A 24,409-nucleotide genomic window follows, 5' to 3' on the forward strand; every position below is an offset into this window, starting at 1 on the left:
TCATCAACTCACGGTATTCTAGGATAAGCCTAGTCCTTACCATAACTCACAAATTATTACTGCTTCCCTGTTCTACACGTACTCCATATAGGTCCCTTAATTAAGGCTGTGTGCCTCCTGTTAAAAACCATCAAATAAATGTTAAGGCCTGCCAGGGGACAGATATATACACATCTGTCTTCATTTATTTCTGTAAATCTGCTAATTCCATAAAACTTAAATAGGAAAAAACCTTAGTGAGCTTCTATGTGTTATCAGGGCAGTTTAAACGCGGTCCCATGTCAGTCCAGACGGGGTTAAATGGCAGAAGGGAAAGAAGGCAGAACAAACATAATTAACTGTATACTTAAGAAAATGCACCAGTGTGTAGTTGCTTCGCGTTGGCTTCGGAGCATTATAGAAAAATATTATCATACTATCCTCTTTAATTTAAGGTGTGTTTAGTGTCTGAAGTTTTATAAATTATATTTTATGTGTTTTTTTTTGTTTATAGCATATGTTTCTATAATGTTTGTGTATTCTGAAAAATCTTGGGACACATTTTGCATTTATGAGCTGCTACCTTATACACGATCCGCTCTCAAATGCTGCCTGATGATGATCCGTGTTTTAATTATGAATTGTGACATCTGAAGGTTTGGTATCAGTTTCAACTTTTTTTTTCCTATATAATGATTACAGTCTCCAAAACGACATTTTATGTCAAAATCATTTTTTTTTATTGATTATTTGGAAATAAAATTCTAAACGAAACACAATTAGAGTATGTTTGGCTACCTTGGATTTTATTGCAAAGATAAATTAAGTATATATTGCCTACTGGGGGGTTCGGGGATCCATAAAATATGGGCTGTAGATTAAAAAATGAAGGAAAATCACTAATGTCTGGTAGGATCTCCCAGATCAAACACAAACGTGCCCCCAGATATCAAAGCGCTAGGCTCCCCTTACGGTGGGTTACCCTGCGTCTTTAAGGGTATATAAAATAAAAATGGTCCTTCGTTTCTCGCTCGCCGCACACATTTGACTAATGTTGCCACGGATACAAATCACCTCGTTTATTACCTATAAACCGTTCCGTCCTACCATAGAAAAACGCCGCTAATTTATATAGCGGTGACATTTTATAATTTTTTCCTGATTTTCAGATAAAGGATTCTACATTTAAAACTTTAATAGTTGAGCCCGAGTTCATTTATCTTTAATTTTTGAAACAGGGGCACGTAATTCATATCGGTAATTTTATGCACACTCTGTAACGTTCACGGGACTTCATTTGTACATTAAAATTCCTTTAAGACCGTTATTAATGATTTATATAACGAACTGTCCTATTAATCACGCAAGTTTTCACATTTTATGATTCCCTTCTATGTTAATACTATCTTTATGGTCTGTATTAATGTTTTATGTCCCCTAATTTCAATTATAAATCAAGAACATTTTCCTGTTTTTGTTAGTATTTTCTGAACTTGGTGTCAGCTTTCAACAATTTTATGCTTATCCTCCTCCCGTGCAAAAGGCTTCCCTCCCCCTTCCCCATCTTCCAATTCACACCGTATGAAATATTCATGAAATCGGAATTAATTTAGATCCTTGTTCACAGGAAACTTCATTGACAAACTAATTCTGTCTCTCATGTACCCTTATCTCCCCCCCCAACCCCGTTCTTCTTTTCAAGCTCAGAAACTGGAACGCCTGCGAAAAGAAAGACAGAGTCAGATTAAGTGTAAGAATGTGCAATGGAAGGATCGGAACACAAGTCACTCCGGTAATTATTATTTCTACCCCAAGTTGCATATTTATTTGCTTATTTTTGGTAGTATAGTATTTGCTATTTTGCAATCTGGTTCCTAAATTGGTCTCCCATAAGGGAACAGAGTGGGAAAGTGAAGCCAGCATTTGCCATCCAAAACACTACATGGTTATCTATAAAAAGTGATTCTGGTGCAAAGTTTTAAAAGTGGTCTTATCACTATAGCAACCAATAGAATGTTCCTGCTAATTGGGTTTTTACATTGGTTCCATTGATTAGATCACTTTGAAACTTTTTCAGCATAATCATTTTTACAAACTCCAATACTTTATATTTACAGTTTTTATTATTTCTAATTGTTTTAATCACTGCCAAAGTTAACACCTGCCAACTACGATAATTTATTTTAAAGGTATATTGATTGAATACCTTGTATAAAATACAACACAGACAGTTGTAATGTAAAGTTATATAGTTAAACATCTAAACATTAACGCAATGTATCTAAAAAGAGTAATTACGGTACAACCGACAAGACAAAAATAAATACAAATGCAAGTTGCCAGAAGTCCACTTTTTGGCCCCTAGAGACCCTGCAGCCGTCTTGGCCCTTGGAATGAACAAGGGTTCTCCATCTTTTTTGTCACACGGTCTCGTTCCTGTTGAATGATCACCCAACGACTGAAGCTTCGCTAGCTCTGGCTAATTCTACACTTTGGAAAAGTCTCACTGAGCATATCTGTCTAAACCAGATAATACCTGATTATATAGGAGATGCTTTAAATATAAACCCTATTGACCATAAGGCAGGTTTGTGTAACTCTCCAGTGACCATTCTGTCTTCTGTTATTGCCAATCAGGTATGGTCAGCCATTATTAACATATAACTAACTTCCATCATCCTTCCTACGATCCTTATTGTGATGTTGTCTGTATAATATAGATAATTTTGTTATATTTGACATGCAACAGCATTATATACACCCATAATTTAACATATTTCTACATTGTTTAACAATATTGGTGACTTTATGGAAATCAACTAAACAGTACTGATTTTATGGGTGAATGTACGGGCGCTAACATGATTCTTTTTCCACCCTTAAAGAGTAAAACCATAGACGATTGCTCTTCACGTTTCCTAATGTAAGGGGAAAAGAATATTCTGTGTTCAGTTTTACGGAAAAGCTATTGATCAAGCTGTAGGGTATGCAGTACAGCACAATGCAAACTCTGAACTACCGACAGAATTGTGTATTTTATATAAGAAGTATACATACTAATGCTTTTTGGTGTCACTAGAATCATCTGGGAATGGGGATGTGGTTAAATTAATCATTGGAATTGGACCTAACAATCCATGTTCCAGTTTTCATGTGTTTAATGTAAAATTTCGAGGATTCAACTGTTCCTTTAAGACCATGTCTAAAATAGAAGTATGATATTTGTGTGAATTGCAGTAAGGTAAGAAAAATGAGGATGCTCTGTATGAGTGGCATTTCTTTCTATTCTAGCTGTAGGGATAAAGTAGTAGAGAGAAGACGTGTATCGCTTATTTGGCACTTATACTGATTTGGTTTCCTTGCAGCTGAAGAGTTGAGCTCATTGTTTGAAAAGAAAAACTTCAAGGAGAAAGTGTTTAGCTCAGGAAAGCCGTCTATACTGTCTGTGCGTCTGGAACAGTGTCCCTTACAGCTAAACAACCCATTTAATGAGTACTCCAAATTCGATGGCAAGGTGAGGTTCATGATGCAAAATTCAAGAGGCATGTCAAATCCATGGTTATTCTGTGATGTATTTATTCTGTTGCCCAAGGGTTCATACAAGTCCTTGCCCCCTGCCCTACTCTGAGAGGGCATCCTTTTGTGATGATGTCTTATACCCGTACTCCGACCTGGGTACTAGAAATACTATTATAGTCTGCACAGGCATCCAGTTTCAATGGACCAATGTCAAGGAAATCCTCTGATCACCCCATTCAGCCCATTGAGAGCTGCAGAGCACAAGGGAACTAAATCCCAATATGACAATCAACTCCTAGTAAGGCAGCCCGGGCAAGGACGTGCCGCTGATGTTATCCCTACAACTGCCAAGAGGTTTAAGTCAAGCAATGTTTAGGTTGCTAAAAATACTGTAATGCTGCCATGGTGTATACAGCCTGATTAAAATGAACCTCCAGCAGTCTAGCTACTGTTTTTTACTAGTGCTATTATCTGAAAATGATCAATGGAGTCCAAAAACAGCCATATGGGCCAATGATTGCCCTACTTTCCCCTACAGAATGGAAGAAGCTCTGCAATCATCCTTACACAGATTATAACATTGATGTGTGTATGTGTGTGGTTGTTTTTATGGATAAATATATGTTCATATTTAGTTGTACTCAGTGTACTGTGTCAAGTGGTGTATATGTATATGTGGTGTACATGCTCCCAACAGGCATGCACATTTAATGCGCACGACTATATTGTGGTGTTAAATTCAATATTGAGGCTGAGTATCTATTATATCTGAAGACTTATTCTAAAGTGGAATGCCTGTCAGAGGCAGAACGCTCACGGGATTTCACCCAATAGCCTACAATAGCCTACAATGTTCACCGAGCCACTGTCTTAGGGTGGCTTGGAGGGAGCAGAGCGGTCTGTGCCTCCAATGGCACATATCTTATTCTTGAATCTCCTCCAGACTACAGTACCTGTGGCTCGGAGCTTTAAAGTTGCTACATAAAGAATGCCAGGTGGCCTGTAAACCGCGTTAGGGTGCAGGGTAAGAGATTTCTCTCTTAAGCATTTTTTCCAGCATTTCAATTGACCGAAGGGGGAGATTTGTTTTAGCGGATGGGGTTAAAGGTATGATTGGGGATGAGGCTTTACCAATACTTTTTAAGGCAGCAGTGACTCCTTGATAGCTGCTGTGTAGTTTTAACTCATTATTATTGGTATTTACACAAACTTTTTCTGCTGTTTCTATACACATTATTCCATCTGAAGAAGACATCCCAGGGCCCAAAAGCTTATGTAACCTTACTTTTCCTATGTTGGCGCAACTAACGGGTATCAACTTTCAGCACGCAGAGTTTTCTTTGTATTATTTGGCTTTTTGTGAGGTTTTAGATGGGAGCGTCTTCTCTGTCTGGCAGCTGGTTTCTGTTAAGACTTAAATACGCCAAACATTTTGAGCTCCCAGAAAAGAGGGACATCAGGCAAAGGAATGGGATGGAGGTGTATGGATTCCAAAGAAGGCGGTATGAACTTCGAAATGGCCTACGAAAAGCAATTTTGCACTGGAGTTTATGTTTAGTGGTGCGTTTTCATGTAACAGAGCTATTTTGACCCATGCTTATGATATATAGCGGCTGCCATACACACACACACACCACACACACACCACACACACACCACACACTCACTAGATTTCTAATATTCTTATAGCAAGAACAAAATAAATGTATCCTGCTCTTTGGAATCTAGAATGAAAAGGCAAACGTAAATATAAATTCATCTCAATGCAGTATTCCTTTAAAATATTTTCTAAGTAAAAGAATACTAAAAGTTAACACTAAAAAGGGATAAAGGCTAATTTAATTTAACAAGAGGCACTACCGCTTGCTTAAATAGTAGCAGGTGCACAGGTTAGCAACCCAGCAGAGGGAGACACGGAGATAGATTTAAATCAATATTGCTGCATATGCACAGGGCAATCAGGAAGCATTAACAACCCCGATTTCACCCTTGTCTGTCGCTACAGGGTTAATCATATTCGATCATCCTGGGGACCCCCATAAGGCCCAACCGGTTCATCAGCTCTAACATCCCCATGCCTGCGAGCATGGGCTATGGCATAATTCATGAGCGCTAATTACTCAGCTGTTAATTTTCATAAGTGTTGATTGTAGCAGTTCCTTAAATTAAGACTCCTTTTAAAGCGTACCTTGGGAAATATTTTTATCAGGGCCCGGAGTGCAAATGAATATGAATATGGCTTCAATTAACACTCACTGGTTAATGGCTTTTAGCAGCATTTTGGGATGTGCCGTCTTTAAATACCACTTTTCGCCTGCTGCTCTCTTCATCGAGCACCAATCGCATAATTAGGACTGCCGTCGTTTAAAGCGGAACTTGAATAAGACGTCCCCATCACAGCGACATCGCCTTCATATTCTGCACATGCCTGCTTTTCTCACAGCGCTTTACTGTATCTGTGTCGTGGAACTCATGTAAAGTTATACGCCGGGGCTGAGGACACCCTTTGGTTGGATGAAAAGTGCTTAGATGAGTAAACTGAAATATAGAAGCACTGGAGAAAAGATAACCCGGAAAACAGCTGCCAGACAGAGAAGAAGCCCCCCCCCCCCCCACGGAAAAACCTGGCGCTGAAAGGGTTAAACACAATGAAACGATACAAAATAAAATGCCAAAAAAGTTTCTTAATCCACTTTCCTGTATTCTTAAAACAAAGATCCTTCGGACCGGAGGATATAGCTATTGATTTATAAAGTGCCATCGCATTCTGTAGCGCTGTACAATGGGTAAACGGGACGTAACAAATAGTACCTAGCGCCTGACACTGAAAGAGTTAAAAGTTTAAAATATTTAATCGTGCATGAATTTGGCTTGTAAGTTCATACATACTACATAAGTAAACACATGCACAGCATCCTATTTAGTTTTGACTTCCGGCTACCGATGTATTTTTTACGCGTTGAGTATGTGCTGCGTATGGGCAACGTAAAATAATATTATTGAGCGTAATATGTCTTAAGTTGTGCATTTCAAAAGCAGGTCATACCCATTACCACTCTGTAGAAAGGCTTGTCCCTTTTACCTTCTCCCCGATCTCAGAAAGGCCTTCGCTCTGTCATTGGAAATCAATTTATACAATCCGAAAGCCAGCAATATCAATCAGTTTTCTTCTTTCTAATTTGACAGACAAGAGGAGAAATGGCAAAAAAATGTCATTTTTGATTGCGGAACGCAGTTATGCGGAACCAGGAAAAGATATTATCTCTTTAAACGAGACAGCGGTAATAGGTCTGTTGACCATGAATAATTTTTTTGTTGTCATTATTGCTACCCTGGCATATCCTTCATTAAACGCTCAGCCCTAAATTAAAATAGAACCAGTTTCCAATAGTAATTAACTGGAGTATATCGGGGAGGCTATTATTCACATTAAAGTAACCTTTTAATAGCTCTGTCTTTAACTTCCCTGCAGGTAATGGTTTTAAAAAGCTCTTATAAAAAGAGGAATTATAATGAGCTTTAATAGAGCAGGACAACGGGAAAATTAAGAATCATTTTCCATCACTCTCCTTTTCTTCCCTGAAAAAAAAGAAAAAAAAAAAAAAAAAGTTATGTTACCTGGATATTACATTAATGGAGCGAATAATTCTTTATTGCACTTTAAAGCATTGGTGATAACTGGAAAGATATGGTATTGCTGGGAAAACAAAATGAACCTTGTTGCATGGATTGGTGAGGATTTAACGGGGACACTTGTTAACGGGATCTCCTGCTGCGATCAAGTAATCCTGGAAAAAATCTGCCCAAGGAAAAAAATCCTATAGCGCTATAGGGCCTTATAGCGCTAGAAGAAGCAGAAGAATCATTTTTGGGTAGAAGAGTAGAGCTTATTTTTTGCGTGTCTTAAGGGGACACCTTGCGCTGTACCCTAACCCCTGCCGCGGCTTAGATATACGTTCCACCTTGGCTTTGTAGCTGACCTAGGTGCCTGGCTCTAGTCCCAAAGGGAAAATGCTCTGTGATCATTGCCATGGCTAGTATGAGCCCATTCCTAATGCTGATGATGCTAGGAGGTAGGTTCCGGTTCTCCAGTGCAATAGGGGGAAGAGGGTCGACGCTTATACCCGGCGTACAGAGATTGCTTTACTGATCACAAGGAACTTTCCCTTTGAGTGCCAGAGACGGGCCGTGCATTAATTCATTAATATAGAACTGGACATTTTTGGAGGAAAAAAAACTTATAACACAGCTGACCGGTTCTTAGTGTGCTTAAAATGTTCTAAATTGCATGTTTCCGGGTGGAAATGAACCTCAATTTAATGATTGAGCGCATTCAAGAAAAGGCTGTGTTTATATAGTTATGAGTATAAGGTTCAGAACCTTTCAGAAATCCCTCCTTTGTTCACCGGGGGCTTTCTGTTTTCCACATTACAGTATTTGTGGCATGTTATGCTAATGTGGAGCTATTTACCACTCTTATCCTACAGTACTCGCTAATTAACTTGACAGCAAAATTGGGATTTCATAGAGGTTTTTATCCCCCCCCCCCCAAGTTTCCAAGGGTTAAGAGATGCCTTTTAAATGGAGGAGAGAAAAAAGCAGCATTTTGTTGTTTTTTTTCTTGTATTTTTTTTCTGTCGAGATAAACCCGCTTCAGCTGATTACATCCAACCTGCTCCACAAAGGCGCAGTTTCTGCAAACCTCTCATCAGCGGAGCTTGGCAGTAATTGCAACTAGGGAAACTTGTAATTTTCCTGAAGGATCTGACACAGTTGGAATTAAAAATCAAGGCGCCCTCCTGAATGCCACTTCATTACAAATTAACAGCGGTCCGTAGGAAAGCAGCAGGCTGGGGCGTGCCGGGAGAAAGAAGAAAGGAGACGAGGATAAAGAAACCCAGCATTTGAATCTGTCACCGCTCCGGAGCAAGCACGGCCCACGAACAAATTAATGACACATTGTCAAGGAGGAAAAAAGTTACATCAAATTAACACATCGGATCCCAGTGTATTAATTCACCTGGTTCTTAGGGCAAGGCAGAAAGTGGAAAGGTACAATTAAACCACTTGATAGAGGATGCTGCGGAGGGCTTCTCCGGGGGGAAACCTTTAGCCAAATATTCAGTACGACATTCTCAAAGTGAAGGGCAAATCGTGGGGGTAAATCGTAAATCGTTTAAAACAGGAGTTTGTGTTGAATATTTTTCGGATAAGGGAGCCTATCCTTTTAAAGGGGACCCTTTATATGTAACCCTATACCTTGTTCCAGGAACATTGCCTATGTTCTCCTAGCAATGCACATGCGTGTTAGGATTGTCATTTACTTACTGGTATAGCTTTTATTCCTTTCCTTTTGAATTATACTCAATTCCCTTTGGAAAGTGCATCTGAATGCAGGTCTATGAACGTGCTTCTTTCTTGCGTTCCATAGCTGTAGTTGGCCAACTTATGAGTGCCAATAAACAAAGAGTCTCCCACCAGAGTTTGAAGGGGGACGTTTTATATATAATATGGATGAGAGATGGCTGTTGAGATACCTAGGTCAGGTTGCGTCCCAAGTTGAGTAAGTTGGTTGCCAGTACACTTTCCACTCTACTCTCAGTTTGGAGTCACAGGAGGATTTGTTTCCCTTTTTGAGGCAGAATTGAAAATCTCTTCAATGTTGGTGGATTTTCTTTTTTGCCTTCTCCTGGATCAACAGCAACGTTGCCCCCCCCCCCCCCCAACGTTGCTGAAAATTAGTTAAAACTAGGCAGCAATCATTGCGCAACCCTGGATGAAGAATGCATGCTAGATACACATTTCAGGATGGAACAACCAGGTTAGCAAACCTTGGAAGGCTTTAATTGTAGTCCTAAAATACCAGATGTGACAAGCTGTCTTACATGTTTCAAACTGTAACGAAGAGATTATTGTAACAAAATAAGACGGGACATTTTGGTGTGTGTTAGAAAAGGGATTAAAACGGCTGGATAGGAGTTGTACACACGGGTTATGATTCTGAACGCATTTTCCCAGCTTAAAGTCTCACAGTTGAGGTTTTAGAAGACCTATCTTCATCTAAAATCACAAATTACAGTTTTAATGAATTTCGTTAAAGTATAACCTGTGTTCGCTGATACGTCACAAAAGTCATAGGTTTAACTGATTCGTTAACGGGACTGTGCAGCTCGGCTTAAGTATTTTTTGCATGTTATGTTATAATAATAAATATATATTTTTTTCTAGTTAATTATATAATTTTGCCCAATTATATATTTTTTTATATATATAGGTATGTTAAATATGTTAGCGAGCAGGCATTTAAAGCACATGATAAGCAATACATTTGGGGAGGAATAACCTAGAAGTAGAAATCCATGTATTTCATAAAACAACAAATAAAATGCACTTTTGCTAGAGAAAGGGGAAATAGACACCATCCATAAACAGACTTCCCGTCCTAAAGTATTAATGGTAAGAGGTGATCTAAATACCAACTAGATGGATCCGTTGTTCCTCTTCTGCCATCGCTCTGTATGTATGAAGCATCTTCATGTTTTTCTATAACACAAAAAACGGAGTTTTTGTTTGTTTTGTTATTAATGGTTTCTTTCTTGTATTCTACATGGAATCTGTATGGTCCTTAAGATGAACCTTCATGTAAAAATGAATGAATCTCTCAAGTAAAAATGTAACATTCTATTAACTTTTCTATCTGGCTTCTGGATTATAGACTATATATTTCTTGATATTCTGCAAACTAATAGCGATCACATCCTTGTCACTGTGTGCCTCTGCCGGGGACTGACCCTTTCAGGTAAACCCATGTGCCGTTTGTATGCTTTCTGCTACAACGGGAGAATATTAATGAAAAAAGATGTGGTTTTTTTTCTTTTCTTTGGCAACTGGAACAGAGATCCAGCTGAGGTAGCACCTGGACCATCTATTCAGCGAGATCTGTCTCCTCCATCCGCTGGGCCGCTCTCACCACTGGTTAATTAACACAATGATTTGCAGGCATTTGATATTTATTTAAGACAATGGAGGAGCATCCTGTTCAGCCCGGCAGAGGGGGATTTATGTTCGCGTGCGCGGAAATGGATACAAATAACGGCGTTTCCGTTTAAATTAAAACAAACAGTATAGGGTGCTTTTGGCCAGCTTTATTATCGGAATTTGCATATACGCATGCGCGTGCCACGCACAATATATTCCCGGGGAGACGTTACTAGCCAGCCCATTGTTATATATATTGTATGTAATTGCTAGATTCTCTTACTCCATTGCCCAGAGGAATTTTCCCAGGCCTGTAGATTAATGTATATATTTTATACGTAGTCGGACAGAAATTACGGTCTGTTACAGATTATTATTACCGCAGAACAGATTCCGATTTTTCCAAATTATACTTTAAACTGCATCACTATTGAAAGCTTAGGAGCGCCGATACTTTTTGATCTGTTTCCTAATAATACCGATCAGAAAAAAAAAATTGGATGTATTTTTTGCATAAAAATGATTCCGCTAGTGTAACACATTCATGCTTGTATTTTTTCCATATGCCTCTATTGAAGTGCATATTGGCCGTTTCCGTAAAAGCGAAACACGTCTTTTTTTTTTGCTACATGAATTAAGTTGTACTCTAGGAACAGTGGCTGGAATAAAACATGAACGTTAGTTCAGCCCTGGAGCTGATGTTGTAGCGATGATTGCAGTGGAGATAAAGTATTTGTCACGGAAGATTCTGCCTAACGGAGCCTTAAACCATCTGGCCCCATAATTAAATAATAGCCGTGGTACTGAGCGATGTTAGCCCCCCTCCCGCCACCCAAAGTGGAGTGTAAAATTCTAATTGATAAGAAATTATTTGATCCGTCTGGAATGCTCCTATGTACGATTCGGTTTTTGTACATGTAGTATATGATAGTCTTGTTCCAGAAGTACGAATTTGAGGATCCTTTTTATTTCACACTTATTCTCCCCAAAAAGTAAGTGCTGGTTTTCTCCCTAAATTTTTGATCACGTTGCTGGTTATTTTCATCGCTCCCATGTCTTGAAGTACGTTTTTGGGGTTTTTTCCATCCTTGTGAGGCATACCTACTACTTGACATTTTTTTTTCCTTCCAAACTTCTGCAGATAGATAAGATTTGTCTGCGTATATATATATATATATACGGTCTACCTCTGCGCATGGAGAAATATTGCCGCTGCTGGGTTGTTTAATGAATCTGCTGTGATGCACATAGTTTTAAACCATTAGACATCACTAATTGTAATGCCTCGTTAATATCGTTGCTGATCTGGAAGATGCATTTTTTTTTATAAGCCATCTGGTTAGCCCAATTTATTGTTTGGAAAAAAACAAAAACCTAAATAATACCTATTATGGGTTTTTTTGAGTTATTACAGCCATGTAGATCGGATATGGTTATTAGACCGTGTGTGTGTGTGTACATATATATATATATATATATATATATATATATATATATATTATACAATACACACAAACCCAAAAACCTTCTGTTTGAGCAGTCTCGCATTAAAAGCACTTTCCCAGCAAGTCTAGAATTAAATTGTCTTAGAGGTCATTTCAAGATTGCTCTAAATTTGCCGTATAATTTAGGAGCGTGTTAATGACTACTTCGTAACCTTTCCACAAGACCCATCAGCCAGTAATGGAGAAGAGGAACACATTCCCCAGCGGACTTTCATTAAATCCTGCCACACGCCTAGTATTGTGAAGGGGGGGGGTGGAATTAAATAGATATACTGCCACCCTCTCCCACCCCTCAGTCCTCATGTAATTCTTGTTTTTATACTGGTGTGTGATGCATAACGGACAATTTAAATATTGTATTTACATATTTTTTTTTTGTTGTTTGTTCGTTTGTCGCCACTCTCCCTAAATCTCGAATTTCTCATTAAGTTACAGCTTTGTTACCGAAGTCATATTTCTCTTTATGGAAAGACCTTCGTCGTAACTGGCTACTATTACACTAAATATTTTAGCCGCAAAGGAAAAGATGATACAATATAGATTGTGTTGATCACAGTAACATTGTGGCAAATATTTATTTACAGTTTCATTTATGTAACATAGCCAAGTGCCATAAAATGTCACAAATCTAGCGACCACAATGAAGATCGACTCTTGTCGGTGTTCTATAGCCTTAATTTTAGAGCCCATTCAAAAGCAGTGAATATAATTAATACAAACGAAGAAATACTCGTTTCTAGCCTTGGACTCTAGGGTCAATTTAAGCCATCCTGAACTTTTATTTATATAGTTAAATGCGTTGCTTTCCTTTACATCACTGCCCCCCCCAGGGTAAAAACAATGCACGGCTTACTAGACCTAATGACCTTATTAAAGCCTCCCCCATATGGGAGAAGGTAATGTCCATTTTGGCCGGAAAACGGTTAACTTGCGACACTTCGCTTGGCCATGTAGGTAGGCAGCAAATCATTTTTTTTATGTGGCTGTTTTCCTTTGGTTTAATGTCTAGATCTCTAATGAACTCGCTTACTCGTGATGCAAGTTTATTTACAAGCCTGTAAAAGAAAGTGCGCGTGGGGGGGGGCAACAGATACGTGCGCTTTATTTCACCGAGTTATATCAATCCGCGACATAAATAACGCCGGGAAGCTATGTCTGCGCGTAAAAAACGAAAAGATGGGATTATTAGGTTCTGTTAAGAATGAAAATTATTTGTTTAGCAGTTGCGTTGGCTAAACAAGTAGACAAGTGTAGCTTTTACCTCCTATATCAGGGGTGTCCAACCTGCGGCCCTCCAGCTGCTGCTGCTGAGCATTATGGGAGATGTCCTATATTATATATTATATATATTGCCAGAAAGGGAGGCAGGTAGCCATAAAGTTCAAAAACTTTGATAATATAGATGTGTATAGTCCAGTGACACAACATGGAGAGAATTTGTTCTCCCCAGTTCCTCTACCTGCTGTAATATCTCATATGCTCCTTATAACTGCCAGCAGTTCTGAATTCGGTGAGACAGTCCCAGCAACCGGGTAGGGACCGCTGGCAACTTTACTTGAGCAATGTGCATGCAGGGCTCCATGTGATCACACCAGTGCGCATGTATTAGAGAGTAGCCATGCAGCACATCCCGCATGTTCCTCTGGACCAACGTGGCTCCCTAGATGGCTTGTGAGTATATACTTTGTTCAAGACAAACTTATGTTTATCACATAGATGTTTAAATGCACTTTTATTAAACCCAACCTTTTCAGGCTATACCACTTATCCGTCACACCCCGGGCGAGAAAACACTTTCTTACATTACATCTAAGGCTCTCACCCCAAAATGTTAGGCTACGACCTCTTGTCTTTGCATTTTCCCTTCCCCAAGAAACCATTCTTCCCTTTATTTCATCGAACTATTTTATATGTTAAAACGTTTGTCATATACCCCTCTCTCATATTTTGCCCATGCTATGCATGCCGCGATCCAAGAGTCTTCCCTGGTCATTTTTATCATGTAAATCAGGCAGACATACGGAATAAGGAAAATGGATTAAGCCATAGAAAAAGGGTAAAAAAGGGGTCTTTACTCGAAGTTGGTACTTTTTATTGGATCAGACGAGAGAAGAATGTAGCCACACAAGCATTCAGACCCTCCGAGGTCTTTTCTTCATATTGCTTTCTGAAGAGACCTCTGAGGTCCTTAAAGCTTACATGATGTTTCTATTTGCGTAATAAAAAGTTATCACCATTGAGTAAAGACTCTGATATACCGACACACAGGGAAGCAGAAACAATCTTCCCAGTAAACACACTCTTTCCCATTGATAAAACATATGTGCTGTGTGTGTGTGTGTGTGTGTGTGTGTGTGTGTATATATATATATATATATATATATATATATATATATATATATATATGTATATGTATATGTAACAGCCACAAATATCATGAATGTGTAGTGCGCTCTAGGAGCAAGTAACTTTAAGAATCTGAAACATAAATGTAAGAAGACATTGTAATAAAGAGTACTCTACTTTCCTCGGTTGGCAATCTAAATAAAACACACAGACCTCTGAAGGGCAAATACCATCATACGTGCAGGTGCACTTTTCTGTAAAGCAAGGGCGTTAGAAATAATTGGGAATATTTGTGAAAATTGAGTATAAATCTTGCAAATGATCCTACTGGGATGCCCGCAATATTAGCAAGCATTCCCCTTATACACGGAAACGAAGCAATAGCCTTGCTTTCTAACAGATCGGATTATTAGAGCTAGTTAGGGATGCTCTTTTCCGCTTTTAGCATGCGCATGAAGTATTAATAAAGTGCTTTTTGTGTTTCTAGCCAACCACATTTTAATATTTTTACTTGTAATTTCAGCATTTTTGCTTGTAATATGTCAGACCGTCGAAGAACTATTGTTTTGGTTTTTTTTAGGCATGTTGCTAGAGGGCCAGGCTTCATCTAGACTTTTTTTTGTGATTTTATTACCCATTGATAGCTATTTCTATAACCTAAGGCTTTTGGAAGAATGGTAATGCATTTATTTGCATTGGTCAATTTATTAATACATTTTCTGTTTTTCGGCACTTTATTGTGACTTTTAGGACAAAAGAGATTTAACTCGTACCCAGCAATATTCTTTATTTCTAACAAAAAATGGAACACTGATCCCCCTCAAGTAGGACACTGGGTTGTTAGGTGACGTAAGACTCTGGAACGAGGATATATTTATAGAAAAATGTAAGTCATATATAAGTAAGAGTGGCAGAGGAGTCAGGGTCTCGGGGACTGCAGGCTTGATCTGGCGCCTTCATATTCTATGGTATCTGATTAAATACAGGTGATTTAATTCACAATGTGTGTACTTTTCGGCAAATAATGGTTTTCATAAGAACGGTTATTAGAACCATTTGTCTGTCAACATTAGCATTAATATTGAAAGGGTTTACTTGTCCGTACATTTTGCAGGTAGGTCAAACACTGCCACATGAGACATGAATTAAGGATGCTTTATCACAGTTTGATAAATCTCTTCTCTTCTATGAAGAATATAAATCTGATTTTTTTTTCCATGTCTCCTGAACGAACGCTCAAAGCCTCACAGGTCTCTCCACTGCGCTATCTGCAGTCTAAAAAAAAATCTCCCTTTGCGTTTCTCCTACAGGGCCATGTTGGAACCACAGCCACTAAGAAAATCGATGTATACCTCTCCATGCAAACCAGCCAGGACAAGCTACTTCCCATGACTGTGGTGACCATTGCGAACGCCAAGGTCCACGACCTCATCGGCCTCATCTGCTGGCAGTACACAACCGAGGGACGGGAGCCTAAACTCAAGTAACGGCTTCCTGCATCTACTACTACTACAGTATTAGAAGAGCATAAGCCATCAGTATAGCACAAACCTAGTGCATTAGTGGGGTGTATAAAACATTACTTTAGGCTAAAACCTGGTGTTTTCAACCATATTCCTTGTTAGATGGGTCTTTGATTGAGACATTTTTATTTAATGCTTGCAACTGGTCTATGACAAAGAATTCCATGTTCGTGCAGATCCATAAAGTACAAAATCACATGAATTCCTTCTTGATTATCTGTGGGTTTCAGATGGCTTACACTCGCCTGCCTGAGGGTAATGGGTGCTGCCACCCCTCTGATGCGTTTCCAGGGGGAGATTGCCCTATTGGGAATCTGGTTTACTCTTGTGCTGTTGAGATCTCTTGTAGCCAGCCAATTTACACTAAAGAGTCTGTGCCTAGCTACTGTAGATGTACCCGTCTTCCACATCCTTCAGGGGCAGAACATTGGATGTAATTTCACATTCCGACACCCTGCTAGAGACCACATGGCAAGAGGAAGAGGTGTCACAGACAGGGGCTGTTGGGGTCCCACCTAAATACACTTCTTGAATGACCAGGTTTATGTCCTAGTGTAATGTGTGCGACCTGAGTGTGATGCGTGCTGCTCCCCATTCCTGATGGATATCATACCACTGGGGAGCAGAGTGTTGATAGGTTTGTCGGATGTATGTGATTTTAAGCATAAGATATCCTGAAAGCAGGATTTGAGAGGCAATCAGGGGAAATAATAATAATTCACGTGCTTCAGTTGACTTATTTCTTATTTGGTACCGCATTGCACCTGAAATGTTCTGAGTGTTCTGTTCGCTGACCGTGACGTTCGCAGGGTACAATTCCAAAAAGTTCTGTGAATAATGCTCTATAATGCTTTATGCAAATTTATAGTAAATGAGTGACCTTTACCAATCTGTTCACGAAATTGCGGTGTGTCTGTAATTATATAAATACAGATATATATAAAACAAGCTATCTTCTGAGAAGTCCACAGCTTTGAGCTAAGACCTGACAAATAATGGTGAAATACCGCTTGAGCGCTGCTACGAGAGCTTTTTCCTAGCTAATGGCTGTTGAAAAGCTGTCCGTGAAGAAGAAGTGCCCAATAATTTGTCCATCCAGGTCACAGCAGAATTTGAGAAAATTGATACTGACAAATATATCGGTTTTAATTCCTCATTGACAATCCATTCTGTAGAAATGAACAGCTCCTGCTAATATTAATGTGTCATTATTACTTGCCGGATCTAATAATAAATATCTCTTAAGCGTGACAGGTTAGTACAGAGCAGCCAGAAGGGGCAAACTCATCCAGCAGCCTGCGAAGCAAAAGGTTTTGGGAATTAATTGAGGGAATTTCAAATCAGGTAGCTTGCGAAATAACTCAGTGCCACATTCAATCAATAGCCAGAGTAAATCAGTTCCTTTTAATTCCCGAAAATGATCCATATAGATCAAGCGAGCAATTAAACAATTAGCATGCACTTTGCGATTAATTAATTTCTGCATCAATCATGCAATTAAAACTCCACATTCTAAATGGAGGAGTTTGGATGCTTGTGAGTAAGTTAAAGTAGCAGAAGAGCAGTTCATTGCAACAAAATCTAAAACATACAAAAATGAGAACGCTTGGGAAGGGCTAGTCGAGTGTTCCAGCCATATATATACCGTCCCACACAATATATGGCAGAATAAATATTTAATGGCACCATGCAGGCCTGTCTTATACACATTGACCAAAAGAAGTGACATAAAAGGCACATACAGGTATCACAGAAAGGATCAGGTTGGGGTAAATGATCCCATTATGCGAAATTGCAATAAACACCCAAGTAAATGCCTTAGGCAGTAGCTAAAGAAAATATGTATCTGACCAGCCCCATCCCGGTGTTAGATATGGAATTACAGTCAGTGGCCACCCACCATATAATATATGAATATGGTATTAGCTGCCCATGGATATGCAATATCAGTGATTGTGTGAAGTTTCGCTCTTGTATCCTTCAGTAGGACTGAAGGCATGATCATTTTGCCCCTTCAAAGAACTTGTTTTTATTATCCCTTTTTTGTTTTCATTCTGAACATTGCTTTAACTAACAGTGAAAGTATAATAGCAGACTTAATAGGAGAACATATTAAAACATCATCGTTTGGGTAAAGTAGGAGTTCCTAGTACACCAAAGACCCAGCAGTACCCTGTGCAAGATGTGCCAGCCGGGGATTTTAAAGCTTTCTCTCCCTGCGAAGAGACCGCAGAGCACATTGTTTCTGCTGCCCGTATGATTGAGATGCTGAACACCGCATACATCAATTTAATGAAACCTTTCGAACCTCTCTTCTTTTATTTGGATGAAGCATTTCCATGGAATGTTTAGCAGCGGATGTTTCCCCCGACACTCTGCACAGCTGAATTATAGCCCTGTTTCTACAGCGAAGAAGATTTTATCCACATTATGATGAGGTCCCTATTGTTTCAATGGCGCTTGCAGTGAAAGCTGGTCCTACTCTTTTTATAAACACTTGTGGCCATCTCCCTGGGCTCTGCGTGGTTCCTACTTAATGGCTGACTATCCATCCCTTCCCTTCTTTGATTTTGTGTCTTGAAGCTTTGACAGGGAATGATCCTTGAGATCAGGTGTAAAGTCCTTGATTTGTAGTTAACAAATCTTATAGCCCCATTGCCCCAATTAACGCAGCAGTAGCTACCCAGTAAAGGGACATTTCATGAAGCTCCTGACGACGAGTGATTGTGCTGATGTTGCGTCTAGAGGCAGTTTGGAGCTCTGTATTGAGTGATTCTACAGAGGACAGACAAATTTTACACGCTACATTCTCTCTTTGTGGTGGAGCTCGTGTTACTCCTAGATAGATGCTTCACAATAATAGCCCTTACAGTGGACTGCGGGCAGATCTAGCAGGCCAGAAATTTCACAAACTGACTTGTGGCAAAGGTGGCATCCTAAGACCATGTGGTTCAGTTCAGTATGACCCATTCAACTGCCAGTGTTTGTCTATGGAGATGGCTGCGCTTGATTTTATACCTGAAATACCTAAACTCAATAATTAGGAGGGGAATTAAATACTTTTTATCATGTAGTGTTGATTTTGTCATCTCAAAAGAAAATAGTGATTAATCCGCACAAACTACCTGTATGATGTACCTAATCGTGTAATATTGTTTTGTGTCATTTTTTAACATATCATATAAGCTTTGAATTTGCTGTTAGGTCCAAGATTCATATGGGCAACTTTGAGTATGCTGTGTGATAAAACCAAGAATCAAATCTAATCTGAGATATTTCAATGCATTCCAAAAGAAGACTCCATATGTCTCTGGTGTTACATCATCTAAATCCCACAGACTCTTTTTTTATTGATACAATACCCCTAAGACTGTGTCTTTTCCTGCAGTGATAACGTGGACTCGTACTGCCTGCATATTGCTGAGGACGATGGAGAGGTTGATACAGATTTCCCCCCTTTGGACTCCAATGAACCCATACACAAGTTTGGATTCAGCACCCTGGCTCTCGTGGAGAAGTATTCTTCCCCTGGACTGGCTGCAAAGCAGTCACTTTTCGTCAAGATGTAAGTATCTTGTGATAATGAGGACCGTTACTGTTTTACCTTCATTGCAATAAAAACAGGTGACCCAAAGGAAGAAAGTGAAATATGACAGTTCATAGCTGTGTGAATGGTATGTAATGACAGCAATTGAGAGCATCATTAAGGCAATTTACGATTAAATTGTATTCAGTTGTGTTGGTCCAGCGTGGGACATCCTTTCGGCATCCTCAGTCCTTTGATCAGAAGATAAACGTAGGCCCACCCAGGAGGGCAAATGTGCATGGGGAGGACTGGCCAAAATAAGGGGATTTCAAGCAACTGATGTTTTAAACAGCACTTAATGTGTTAAAGGGAAAAATAACGCATTGGACAGCTGAACTTTTAGAAATGCATTGTCTGGCTTGTTACAGTTTAGAACTTTGTGGCAGTTTCTATGTATTATCTATGAAATCACCCAAACATCGGTGTAATGGCAGCCATTTACTGTGCTGAAATTGTTTAACTGCTGTTATCGCATGAGTATTTATTTTGTAAATGTGACATGAATGGTATGTTATCATGGACTTTCAGAATAACTTGTGATCGTATGTTGGAACAACCCCCCCCCCATTTTAAAGAATAGATCTTAAACTGGATGTAAAACCCCTGATGTAAAAATATTAGTTGCAGGGGGTAAGGCTGTAGCTGGACCTAGTGTCCCAGGATACTCTAGCAGGTTCATATCTCCATCAGCACCTCTTTAGTTGACTGGTGGTAACACTTATTAGGGTCTTAGAGTACCAGCTTCTGCTGGAATAACATGGGATCTTTATCCCTAGCTATTCATAAAACTGATGGCAGGATCAGAAGTCCAGTATTAACAGTAGCACAAATCTATCTGCGCCCCCCACAACCTTACAGATAAGCGGTCCACAACCTCAGTTACAGCCCCCCCTCAGGTCGCTAAGCGAAGGTGGGTAAACTGAAGTGGATGCTTCAGAGTATTAAGAACCTACAGAAGTTCACCTGTGCCTGAAGTTGGGAAACTATTATTTTCTCAAAAGCCATTTGAAAGAATAGTACATTTTATGGAACGCAATGATTCGTTGTACCAGATGCATCTCATTTCTCATTGGAACTGGTTAATTTTTCAGTCTGGATTCCTTTTCTACGTAATGCTCATCAGATTCAGTTGGCATGCCAGTTTGGTTTGCGTTGGATCGATGGTTCTTTTATGTGTGATTTTTGTTGTCCGGCTCCTTGTGCTATAATAACGTGGAGATTGGGGTGAATAGTTTGTTGAGGGATCACTTTCACTTACAGTTATCTGTATTTCCTATGATTAATGACCAATTTGTGGCATTCATTGCTCTTTTAATTATCTCACCTCCCTGCTAATGAGATGGACAAACACACGCTTAAACTTCTGTGTGATCAGATCTAGTGGCTGGTGCCAGAGCTGGGCTGAAATCTGTGATACTTTTTGTGTAAACTGTTGGTCTGTGAATATTTTGCCAAGTTTTTCTGTCCGGATGTCGACCAAAACTCGGCTGAAATGTTTTTGGTGTTCTTGCCAGCTTCGATCACATTAATTGCTGGCTGAAAAGATGAAAATGCTGTGCGCTAATGGAACTTCTTGCCAGCAGTGATGGCCGTAGCCAATAGCCTATTCTAAAAGAGCAGCCGGTTCTTCTCTCTTCAGAATCTCCACCGTAGATGAGCTCACATCACAGTACTTCGATTCGCCACGATAAACAACAATTTCAATAATATGGGTCATAGTCAGGGTTTTATAGACTAACGTTAAATACTTCAGTAGAGTTTTACGATGTAATATGATATGGAGCAAGGCCAAATTTCAGATTCTTGGCTCGAAATTAAAGCATCACAATTCAACAGAAGTACATTTTGGACTCCCCATTTTTTTCTCACTAGCCTTACACATGGAAGTATTGTTTTTTTTTAATAAAACCGCTGAACGCTATTAGATGCATTATTAAGGGGACAGTCTAATGTCCCCAATATGACCTGTAAAGAAGAATTCATACTAAAGTACTCTGTGAGTGCTTTAATATGCATTTTTCCAAAATAAAAATAAAGCGCTTACCTGACACAGAAATGGCTGCCCTCCTCCATGGTCCAGTTGGTATGACACTGATTGGCTGCTTGAAGCGATCAATGAGTGGCAGAATATTGCCCCTATTGAAATTAGTGGCAGCACTTTTCACGCACGCCCCCAGCTTTCCCTGAGCCAGTGCCTGGACTTTGTTTTTATATGTTTGTTTACTGGTTTGGAAAGAGGTGTAAAACTACCCTACCTCTAAAATTTCAGGCTAATTTGGGGGTATATCAGTCAGCTATCCACCAGTGCAGAATGGTGATTACTCAATGAATATGAGTGTGCAGTGTACTAGCTAATAATGCTGCCCATGGGATTTATATATTTTTATGAATCCTTCACTTAAGATACTTAATGGCTTGAATTTCCATAATATCGCTTTATTGGTATTATGGTTTTGATCATTTAAAACAGTCCTTATTAACGATGTCACTACGTTGTGTCATTAGGGACCTCCTCTGTGAAAAACACCATTCCGCCCTTTGCCTCATGTAAAGCAATCCATTTTAGAAGACTGATACTGTACTCGGTGTACTGCAAATCATTTATACTGTCACTGGACCTGTAATGAAGTCATGTGCAAAGATGCCAGTGCAAACGAAGTGCTTGCCCAGTCTGAATGGCTGGCGTCCCTTGGCTAGAGGTGGTCTGCAGAGAATCTGCCGCAGACATTCAATAACTGAGGGAGATCAGCCATGAGAAGAGGGGCAGTCATTTCACACTCAGAGTGCCCATGTCCGACCGTGAGAACGTTAGATAAGGTCGCTAACTGTCTTTCCTACGCCAGGAACTGAATTACATCTGTGCCTCGTATGTGCTTCAGCCGAGTGAACAGGATAACAAGGCTGGCATTGTCAGCTGATTCCCTGTATCTGTTCAGTCTCATTGTGAGTGTTTCTGAGGTCTTTTATGGTAGCAGAACACAGATAAACTATTACAAAAGAAGCAATATGAACACGGCATACCATACATCACTCTCTATCTTGGCAGGGTTTTCTGCTAAGTTGTAAAGGTAAAGTCACCTTCTATGTGGTGAGGAAATAGGTGCCTCTATGGCGTGTAAACTTAATTCCCATCAGAAAACTCCACAGTCAGGAATTGTAGTTGTATTATCTCTTACTCGCCATACAGCTTACAATTTCTTCATGCTGTTCGTTCTCATGGGCTGCAACACGGTTTGCGCTCTGTAAACTATAGCAGAACTGGTTTAGTTTGTTTATGAAGAAGATGAAAGCGCTACCACTAAAAACTATAATTTCATTCTCCTGCATGATTTAAACCTAATCATCTTTTCAAACTGGTATCTACTAGACATGGGGAAATGGGCAAAAACGATTTAGTTCGTTTTTGGCCTGTTTGAATTAATTGTCCAAAAACAATTTCCTGCCTGTTTCGTTTCGATGAAAACTCAGGGCATTTTAGATTCAGAAATTAAATGTGCTGTCCGATGCTCACACATTTCCGCGTCCACTTCTGTGTCTTGCAGTGCGGCTTCCTTGTATCTTATTCTCCTTTCTTCCACTTTCTTCCTTATCTCTTTTCTTCGTCCACATCTGCGTGGACATAACTTTCCGGCGAACTTCCGCCAAAACTGTGCAGCTTCCAGTGGCCTCATCTCCTCTGATCCTCCAACTGGGGGTGAGGACATCGCAGGAAGCTCTGCCATTGTGGTGGAAGTTTACACAGGGTTACCTTAGGGCAAAATGGAGGAGCTTCCGGTGAGTTCCTCTACAACAACCCTCCGATTAGGGTAGAGGACGTCACCTGAAGCTCCACCATTTTGGTGGATGTTCGGCGGGAGGTCAAATAAAGATCCGAGACACAGAAGCGGAACTGCAAGTCATGGAAGCAGAATGTGTCGGCAGAGAAGGTAGAGAGACATTGAGAGAATAAAAAAGTGAAACAGCCTGCAGAAATCAGACTAAGAATTCTGAACTTTTTGCTTAGTTTTAGGCTTTATTTTTGGTGATTTGCATGAAATTATGAAATCTGCAAATTTAGTTAAATGGGCAATTTGTGCGAATCCAAATGCACAAGTCTAGTATGTACCCCTCAGTCCAATAGCTGTTCTCCCCAGGGATTTACACAACGTGTCCCTGCATTTCCATGAGAATTGTGGTCTGTAAGCTTATGCATTAGCCACTTACATTAACCAGTCAGCTTAGTTTATTACCTTGTTTTAAGTTGGTTCTGTAACTACTAACCAGTGTTATGAAAGTAATAGAATGGGTGTTAGGTAGAGCGTGTACCCATAGGCTTCCTCTTCATTCCATCAAAATTAATTTATAAAATCTGAATTGGACCTGGGAGGAATGTCAGACAAGCAGAAACACATCTCCTCCTCTCCCTGACTCCCCTAGTAAATCATGGCTTCCGTGCCCCCTCCTTACTTGCCCCAGCTGAAACAGGCCATAGCCATAAAGGAAGATGGAGAGACCTGTTAGCAGAGAATGATCAGGATCATTAAAGTCAGGAGGAGGTTTCACTTATCATTACCAGCTTTATACATGGCAGGTCGGTGAGCCTTCTACAGGTATAGCACAAGGATACAGAGTCCTGCATTCGTTCTATGTATTCAGCAACAAAAGCAAAGCCTAATGCGGGCGCATACTGTATCTTCACTCGGCAGAAGCCACCAGTTGCCCCTCTAATGTGTTAAACCTAGAAGACACCCAGAGTATCCCTCGTTAGAAGGGAAAGCTGTGCTTTGGGATTCAAACTTCTCTTCTGCTTCCCCAGAATATGTTCTTGTTATGATTGCATTAAAAAAGCAGATGTGATGTAACTATGTAAATTAAGTGCATTATTCTTTTCCTAAAAGCTTTAGTCATAAATAGCTATTAACACGTCTCTAAACAAACCCCTGGAACCAGCGTCCCTTTTTGATCATTTGAAATGTTGGGAAGTTTGTAAATAG

The 24,409-nt window shown here is 39.7% G+C and overlaps 1 protein-coding gene across 1 annotated transcript in view; it reads left to right on the forward strand.

Moving 5' to 3' along the window:
* The window catches only part of LOC149284942 (target of rapamycin complex 2 subunit MAPKAP1), a 52,151-nt gene that overhangs the window by 1,053 nt on the left and 26,689 nt on the right, over window positions 1-24,409 (forward strand). Inside the window, exons 2-5 of the mRNA XM_089496120.1 lie at window positions 1,682-1,771; window positions 3,345-3,493; window positions 15,638-15,810; window positions 19,239-19,415. Coding sequence (XP_089352246.1) covers window positions 1,682-1,771; window positions 3,345-3,493; window positions 15,638-15,810; window positions 19,239-19,415 — 589 coding nt within the window. The remainder of the gene's footprint in view (window positions 1-1,681; window positions 1,772-3,344; window positions 3,494-15,637; window positions 15,811-19,238; window positions 19,416-24,409) is intronic.

The sequence above is a fragment of the Sceloporus occidentalis genome, unplaced genomic scaffold, assembly GCF_023333645.1.
Source record: "Sceloporus occidentalis isolate IW3139 unplaced genomic scaffold, rSceOcc1.0.p SCAF_87, whole genome shotgun sequence".
NCBI lineage: Eukaryota > Metazoa > Chordata > Lepidosauria > Squamata > Phrynosomatidae > Sceloporus > Sceloporus occidentalis.